A 9,244-nucleotide genomic window follows, 5' to 3' on the forward strand; every position below is an offset into this window, starting at 1 on the left:
TTCTCACGCGCCCCGAAGGCCAAGAGCCACGCCGTGGCTTCTCATTGGACGGCAGACTCGGGCGCTGCCGTGAGCGCGTGCACGGGAGACACGTGCTGTATCGCCACGCGCGAGGCGTTGCTGGCGCTCTTCTAATGGCGATGCGACGAGTAATGGGCTTTAGCGATGAGACGCTTGCAAAGGTGCCTCACGAGAGTGCTCGTACCTGGCATGTGGAGAGCTCTCTGCGGCAATATATATATATATATATATATATATATATATATATATATACTGCAACACGAGTCACAGTGAGTAGTTGCTTATGAAGATCGAAAACAGTCAACTATCATGGAGCAACGCTACGGACAAGTGATTGCACCTTTCGGAGTGCGGCTCGCTTGAATTGGTCCTAAAAAAAGAAATTGCCCGCCAGGCACGTTTGCACGCACGGCGCAGCAATTTCGGTGGTCTCGTCGCTGAAATACCCGAGACCGATCAGAATAAGAAATTTGCCATCAAGGACACTTTCGGTTTCGGCGAAACACCTTAATTCTACGCCACAAACGAGAAATTTGAGCACAGCGCCAAGCGAAAGAGCCGCCGTGAACTTAGATGTCGTAGCTGTCTTATCTTTCTTGATACGGACAGTGTTGCCGGCGTGAGTTATGGATTCTGAAGTTGCCAATACAAATGTCCCGAAGCGTTATGAGTGTGTGTTACGAGCGGTGCAAAAATAAGCCAGCTACCTTGGCATAACTACAAATAACACCCGAGTCAAATTTTGCGAATCTGCGTAGAACGATATGACAAATCTCTGTGTGAAATAAAATGCTTGCGGATCAAATACAGTCTCGTAAAAAATGAATTGTTACAAAGTGTGATAGGCCGCTATGGGCTATGCTTCCCAATGTCCCTGGATAAATATTGGCTGCACCAAGTTTTATTTCATGGAAAGGGGACTCATAATAAGTGAAATGTATCACAAAACGTTCAGATTCCTGGCCTCATTGGAAGCTTTGCTAATAATTACTTAACCTGCGCTTTTTTTTTTGCTCCATTTCTCGTGCCTGATATGAGGCTAATTCCCCCAGCTGTCCTTCGTGAAGTAAAGGAGGAAGCTTCTCTTTGTTTGGTGAGAGTAAGGGAGGTAATGGGGATGTTTATATAAGGCTCAAAGTCGCTGGCTTAATGTGCGCTTCGCAATAAATTACGTATGCAAGCGCTCTGGCGCGTTATTAGTGTTCCTTACGAGCGGCGCAGAATTTAGACCACTGCAGCGGCCACCATGGTCAAATTTTGTGAACATGTAGGAACGCCATGGCAAGTTCTTGAAGGAGGTAAATGCGTATTGATTAACGAAAATTCAGGCGTTTTATCTGCGCAAGCCACGATATGATGATGAGGCATGCCGTAGTGGGGGACTCCGGAGTAAGTTTAACTACCTAGGGTTTTTTTTTTTTTTTTACGTGCGCCCTATGCACAACACACGTGTGCGTTCAACTTGAATTTCGCCTCCATCTAAGTGCGACCCAGATGTCCTGCGTTCTCGAGCTTAGCAGCGCAATGCCACTACGGCTAGTAAATGCATAAAAAGTTTTTAAGCAAGTGTTTGAAATGGTCACGCAGCCATTATGAGCTACGTTTCCCATTGTACTGAGAAAAGAGTGAGTTACAACATGGTTGTATTGAGGGGAAATATAGATCATAGTAAGTGAAATGCGTAACACCCGCCGTGGTTGCTCAGTGGCTATGGTGTTGGGCTGCTGAGCACGACGTCGCGGGTTCGAATCCCTGCGACGGCGGCCGCATTTCGATGGGGAATGCGAAAACACCCGTGTACTTAGATTTAGGTGCACGTTAAAGAACCTCAGGTGGTCGAAATTTTCGGAGTCCTCCACTACGGCGTGCCGCATAATCAGAAAGTGGTTTTGGCAAGTAAAACCCCATAACTTAAGTGCAATGTGTAACTTCGGAGTGTTGGAACTGATTACGGCCATTGCATTAAATTACAAATGCAAGTGGTCCATAGCTTTATTATGTTTTACGAACAACGCAGAATTTCGTTCGTAACCGTGGGAGTACTACATATGAACGCAACAGAGGTCAAATTTTACATGGCGGCCGGATGAGAGGGGACACTATGGCCAATTTTCTGGCGAAGTAAAATGCATGTGGATCTTATCCATCTTTGCCCTATTGGCTCCGCCGCAGAGGTGAATGAGGTTGTGTTCATTGATGATGCTTACTTACGAGTTTTTGTGCGATTACATGGGTCTGCGTTCTTTCTTTCCTCGTTATTTGATCTATAGTTTATTTATTTATTTATTTATTTAAAATACCTTACAGGCCCATTTAATAATAATAATAATATTTTGGCGTTTTACGTGCCAAAACCACTTTCTGATTATGAGGCACGCCGTAGTGGAGGACTCCGGAAATTTTGACCACCTGGGGTTCTTTAACGTGCACCTAAATCTAAGCACACGGGTGTTTTCGCATTTCGCCCCCATCGAAATGCGGCCGCCGTGGCCGGGATTCGATCCCGCGACCTCGTGCTCAGCAGCCCAACACCATAGCCACTGAGCAACCGCGGCGGGTAGGCCCATTTAAGGGCATTGGGTAAGGGGGGACACAAAGTAAGTGTTTCAGCAGGAGTAAATAATATAAACATCAATACAGGCTTTCACAAGATAAGTAAACCAGTACAGGAGTAGAGAATATAAATATCTATACATGCATTCACAAGATAAGTAAAGCGAAGTTCAATAGATGTTTGTCTAGGCTAAGCTTTAGAGAGCGTAAACACAGTAATATACTCATGCTCACAAAAATATAAAAATACAAGTGTGAAAAACAGTGAAGAAAGCAGGTCAATAACATCCTTATACAATGTTTCTACACGAAATTCAGCAATTCTTCGCGAAAAGCGTCACGATCTCTTATGCTCACAATGTTATCAGGAAGGCTGTTCCATACGGTTATGACACGTGGCAGTGCTGATGCGTTAAATGACAGTGTATTGCCGAATATGCGCATGAAACTATGGCTATTGTTAAGGCGACGTGACGTGCGCGCTGGTACTTCAAGCGGCAACACATGAACTCGATTACCATGGACGTATCTATGGAAAAGGCAAAGAAGACTTATCGTGCGACGAGTTTCAAGTGGCTGGAGCGAAATATCTGCTTTAATCTTGGTCACGCTGAAAGTTCTGTCGTAGTTACTTGTGATGAAGCGCGATGCCCTGTTCTGAATTTTTTCTAGCATACCAACTAAATAATTTTGATGTGGTGACCATACTGATGACGCAAATTCTAACTGTGGGCGAACAAAAGTCTGATATGCTAATTTACGAACTGTAGCAGGGGATTTACGCAAGTTCCGTCGAAGATAACCCAGAGTTTTCGAAGCTTTTGCGCAGATAGCCGTTATATGTGTACTCCAGAAAAGATGAGTTGTGAGTTCAATGCCAAGGTACTTGTAGGACAATGTCGGAGGTACGGCGGTGTTATTTAGGACGTAGGAAAAGTGAGAGTTTGAATGTTTACGCGAGAAGGACATAACTTTACATTTGTCTGAGTTCAGGGTCATCTGCCACGTACTGCACCAGAAACTGACAAGGTTAAGGTCGTTCTGCAATGCTAAATGGTCATCAGATGTTTTTATTGTACGGTATAAAATGCAATCGTCGGCGAAAAGCCTTATCTGCGATGATATGTTTTGTGGAAGGTCATTAATGAAAATTAAGAAAAGAAGAGGACCAAGGACACTGCCTTGCGGTACGCCAGATGTAACGTCAGAAGTAAGCGATGAATGGTTATTAACAACAGTGAACTGTTGCCGCAAGGAGAGAAAGTTTCGGAGCCAAGATAAAGTTAATGAATCCAGCCGGAGTGCGGATATTTTTGAGATGAGGCGACAATGAGCGACACGATCAAATGCTTTGGAAATATCTAAGAATACACAGTCAGTCTGCTGTTTGTTATTCATGCTGGAATGTAATTCTGTTGTAAATTCAAGCAACTGAGTTTCACAAGATAAGCCTTTTCTGAATTCATGCTGGTTAAAATAAAAAAAGTTATTTGAGTCTAAATGGCGGTAGATATGCGATGCTATGATATGTTCCAGTAGTTTACAGCAGATGCATGTTAATGAGATGGGACGGTAATTTCGCGGAGAGTACTTGTTATCCCCCTTGAATACAGGGATAACCTTTGCGATTTTCCAGTCCAGGGGTAGTTCGCCATTTGCTAAGGATTTCCTAAAAATATGACACAAAATTTGGCTTGAAATTGTAACGGTATTTTTTAGTATTTTGGAGTTGATATTGTCTATACCGGAAGATGTGGATAATTTCAGATTATTTATTAAAGACGAAATGCCATCTGCTGTAATATCTATTGGTTCCATAAAACGATATTCAAAGTCGGGAACTATGGGAACAGTGGAACAGTCTTCCTGTGTAAAAACAGATGTGAAAAAATTGTTAAACGCTACCGGACAATCAACGTCAGACAGAGGGCTTTCAGCATCATCATGTAGCACAATATTGCGGACAGTGTTAGCTGGTGATATGACTTGCCAGAATTTTCTGGGATTGTTGATTAAAAGAGATGGCAGGTCACGTGAGAAATATTTGTCTTTGGCTGCACATAGCTCTTTGCAGTAAAATGTTGGAAAATCACTGTATGTTGCCCAAGATGAGGCTTGATTGTCTCTTCTGGCCGCCCGATACAGACGCTTCTTCTTGTTTCTTAGTGTTCGAAGGTGCTTTGTAAACCAAGGATTAGATCTGTCATTCGCTATAACGATTTTTGGCACGTAAGTTTCTACAAGATCTGTTAATTTTTTCTTAAAAAGTTCCCAGCTGTCGTTTACCGATCTTGAATTAAAGAATGGCAGAAACACTTCACTAAGAAAGATAGCCAATTCAGCATTAATATTTTTATAGTCGGCCCTATTGTAATCTCTAATACTTTTAGTCTGGACCTGATAGAAAGTTTGTGGAATATTAATGTCAAATTGAAGAATTTTGTGATCGCTCAAGCCATCAATGTAAGCAATAGGCCCGGTGGTATCAGGTGCGGAAGTTAATACTAAATCTAGGATGTTGGGACCACGGGTGTGTTGATCGACTGTCTGGGTTAGGTTGTAATCTAGTGTTAAGTTAATAAATTCAGCAGAGGCGCGGCATGATGATGACAGATTTGGCCAATCAATAAGTGAAAAATTAAAGTCTCCCAGGAGATAAACAAGAGCCGTGGAACATTGTTGAGTAGCACGTGTAATGCTTTCACGCAGTACATCGAGAAACGAGTGGTCAGCGTCGGGCGGCCGATAACATGTGCCCACTAGGACGTGGGCAGAGGCTGTTGCGCACGCGACCCAAACTATTTCAGCTGGGGAATTGGTGTCTACGAGAAAGGACGAAATGCAGGTTTTTATAGCAATCAGGACACCACCACCCCTCTTCCCACTACGGTCATGCCTGTAAATGTTGTATTTGTTACTGTTGGAAAGAAGTTCTTCGTTAGTGATGTCTGTGTGCAACCAAGTCTCAGTTAATGCTACGATATCGGGATCGCCATCTTCCATATAAGCACTCAATGCATCGCGCTTGTTGTACACTATAGAGCTGTAGTAGCAAGCCAAACCTTTTGCTCGGCTAACCTCCCTAGCTATAATTAAAATTTATCTCACCAGCGCCCATGTAATTTCACTGCTGGTTGATATTACCGTTTTTTTTTTTCGTTACACATTCTTGGAAAACTCGGATTATGTACACTGTCGATGGGCTATGCGGTGTGAACAAGGCGCGATGGCAGTACGTGTTCAAGAGTCTCGGTTAGCGGCCTAGCATGACGCGTCACGGACAGTTTGAGCAGTTTAGCCCGCAAAGTGGGTTCACTGTTGACGTTTCTACTCAAGATGCGCGTTCTTTTTTTTTTTTTCGCAGGCTGTGACGCAGTTTAGGCTGTGATGAGCCTGCAAGCACGAGAACTGGACCTTGCTGTTGATGGCTGAAGTCACGGGAAGCCGCCAGACAAATAAACCATGGGTTTACGTTGATTATTAAAGTCGCTGAATGCATTATATTATTCAGACGACCTATTATTTGAGTATTATTTCGTCAATTTTGCGATTGTCTGCATTGACGGTAATGCCTCTGATCTCTTGGGAAATTCAATGGAGCTTTGTTCACGAAGCGTGCGCGTTCCTCTCACCGACCCCGGACGAGCACCTCTATCGTGCGTCTTCTTTTTTCCCGTGTTTTTGTGTTCGTACCGCTTTGTGCGTGTTCGAGGCCAGCCCAATATTTTCCGACTCGGCTAAATGTGAGAAGTAATGCTCTTATTAGACCACCGCTGGACCGATTCTAATGATGTTTGTTTTATTTTTAAAGAAAGCTGAATTACACCGATTGCAGAAAGAAGAATTGAAAATCTTGCGTATAACATTCGTGTAAAAAACCTACAGAAATTCCGAGAATTGTCTACTAATGCGTAAGCATTGTTTGGCCCTGCCGTGGCTTGATTTTTGCTTACTTGTTTTTCCTAGCTTGTGCACGTCTGCCCATGGCCTTTCCAGTGGCAAAGAATGCCGAGGATTCTCGTCGGCCCCTTCAGCGCAGTCGTACCAGCTGCGCCGGGGCACCGCCGTGCCCTCGCAAGCCTCGGTCGTGCATGCGACCCTTGTTCCGCCTGGCTGGGCAAGTGTGCGGCTTGAAACCGGTTATTCGGATTTAAAGAAATGGATGTTCAGGATATTTGGTTTAAATAATCCGTTAGGCGGATGTTACGATATCCGGACAGAGCAATTCCGAAAGTCAAAGCAAAGGTAGGAAGGTTAAGTAGAGCAGGTATCGGATTTGCACGAGCAATTGCAAGAATAACTACAACTATAAGAATACAAGAGAGAAAAAGAGGTAATTTCGGTGCAAATAGAGAAAAACAGATATCCGGATACTACGAGGGACGTTCCGAAAGTGAGTATCGTGATTTATTTTCACATGGAAACTTCATTGCAAAAAAAAATATACGCCATGGCATTGTGAACTTGGCACCTTGCACTATTTTTCCACATAATCGCCACCGACATTGATGCAGCTGCCGTTGCGTAATTGAGGTTGCAACTGCAATGAATGATTACTTCATTACAAGTTGTAATCACTATGAAATATGTGATGATAATAAAAATTTTCGTTAAATGACGGTGTGTTACCTAACTCCATAGCTCTGCACTCTTTTTCATGTGAAACTGATAAAATAAGAACCAAGATTAAAAACAGTTGTGTGGCAGGACATCATGACACCAAATCTTTGCCAATAAAAATGCATTGCTGATGGGATATCGCCCGCGCTTTCGCAAATTATTATTGTAACCTCTGCTGGCGTTTCTCGGATCAATTGAAGATAACCCATGTCTTCTCGGTCTTCAAAGGCGCTAATAACCAAGAAATTGCTAATTACCGACCAATACCGGTATAACTGCGACTCGGCCTAGTTGGAACATATTCTTTTTCCCTGTCTGTTTGCGCACAAAAAGTTGTAAAATAACAATATCGGTACATCCGGTTCTGTCGAAAGTGTTTGAAAGTGCAAATAATATTAGAGTATAGCATTTTTTTAGTAAGTACAATATCATGCCATCGGCCATACCATGCTGAATACGCCGGTTCTCGTCCGAATATTATGTGAGGCCCAATTCGGCTTTCATTAAGACAAATCGAGCTTGCTTTACTCGATATAAAATTGAGATACAATCATTTCGAGGGAAAACTGCACACGCTCAGACTGTTTGTAGATTTCCTTAAAGCATTCAATACCGTGTATGATAATGTTCTAGGAAATTGGTGTTGCCAATAGGTTACCACATAATTACTTGACAGAGCGTTACCAATGTGTTATTAAGATCCATGCTCCCGTGCTAAGGTTAACAAAGGTGTCCCACAAGTATCACACCTTTTTTAACGTTAGCACGCGAGGATGCACCCTAATTACACATTGGTAACGCTCTGTCAAGTATTTTTTTAAATTTATCTGCATACTTGTGGATCTCTACGATACTTGGTCTACTGTTATTCATCATTTACGCAAATAGCCTGTGCCGCATTCCGGATTTTAAATTATGTATGCCGATGACACAATTTCTTTTTTTCTGTTGGTGCTTCAGTTTCTGTACTTGAACCACGGAGAAAAGTATTTGAGGCATCTGCTAGGCCGCGGCAGCGCGCGCGGGCGGCCCGATGAGGACGCGGCGAAAAAGTGCGTGCGCACATATTTGTTGCCTGGTCGGAAGGAGCGTGTGTTTTGCTTCTCTCGACAGAGTTGGCGGCGTGCCGTGACGAGTTTTAGCCCGGTGGCTCACTCGGCCGCTCGAGCGGAGTAGGGTGCCTCGATGTGCGCGCTCCCCTCCGTGCCGAGAGGGCGCGCGCATCGAGGCACCCTTAAAGCCCCTCAATTTTCCAAAAGTAGCGCCATTCTTAGATCTTTCCGCCACCCCGCTCACCCACTCGCTTCCTCCTCCACCCCTCCTATCGCCCCAGCCTCCTCCGCTCCCCCATTGGCCAATCTGTGTCACGTGAAAGGATGCCCCGCGCATTTGTATATTTTTTTCTTTCCGGCGCAGAGCAGGCGCCGCGCTTTTGTATATCTTTTCTTTCCAGCGCGCTGCGACCCCCATTCTTGGGCCTACACAACGAAAGTACGGCAGGCGGTTTGAAGGAGCGCGGTAGTTTTATACAATGTGTTAGGGCCGAGTGCTTAATTGCGATGCCGTGCTGCTGCGTCTACGGTTGCCACAACAGACCCAGTGACGGCAAAAAGCTTTTTGCTTTACCATCCGCCGGGCGCAACGCAAAACGAAGAAAAGTGTGGATTCACACGATCGGGCGGGCTGACTTCGAGCAAGTGGCAAAGAACGCGCGGCTTTGTGAAGTAAGTGCCACGGCTCCTCCAACCTCTTCTTTTGACGCCCGTGTCAAAACGGGCCCGTGTCCAGTGCACTGGGGGCGCGTTAAAGAACCCCAGCTGGAAAAAAATTAATCCGGAGCCCCCATTATGGCGTGCCTTATGAGATCGTGGTGTTGGGATGTAAAACCCAAGAATCAACTTTTTTTCTGTCTTGTGTGCCTTGACTGTTCCAGTTAACGCAACACTGCTTCCTTGTGAAAACTTACAACGCAAAAGAATACAGACGCACGTAGTATATACAGAGATAAAATTAGCACTTCAACAGTAGTGTTGCTGGTGCCAATGAGGGG

General features: G+C 44.3%; 1 protein-coding gene across 1 annotated transcript in view; it reads left to right on the forward strand.

Annotated features, from left to right (window-relative positions):
• Positions 1–6,084, forward strand: part of LOC135912451 (COMM domain-containing protein 8-like) — a 211,299-nt gene extending 205,215 nt beyond the window's left edge. Inside the window, exon 6 of the mRNA XM_065444894.2 lies at positions 5,939–6,084. Within this exon, the coding sequence (XP_065300966.1) occupies positions 5,939–5,962 (24 nt within the window). The 3' untranslated portion in view covers positions 5,963–6,084. The remainder of the gene's footprint in view (positions 1–5,938) is intronic.
• Positions 6,085–9,244: the final 3,160 nt, after the last annotated feature.

Source organism: Dermacentor albipictus, chromosome 1 (genome assembly GCF_038994185.2).
Source record: "Dermacentor albipictus isolate Rhodes 1998 colony chromosome 1, USDA_Dalb.pri_finalv2, whole genome shotgun sequence".
In the NCBI taxonomy this organism is placed as follows: domain Eukaryota; kingdom Metazoa; phylum Arthropoda; class Arachnida; order Ixodida; family Ixodidae; genus Dermacentor; species Dermacentor albipictus.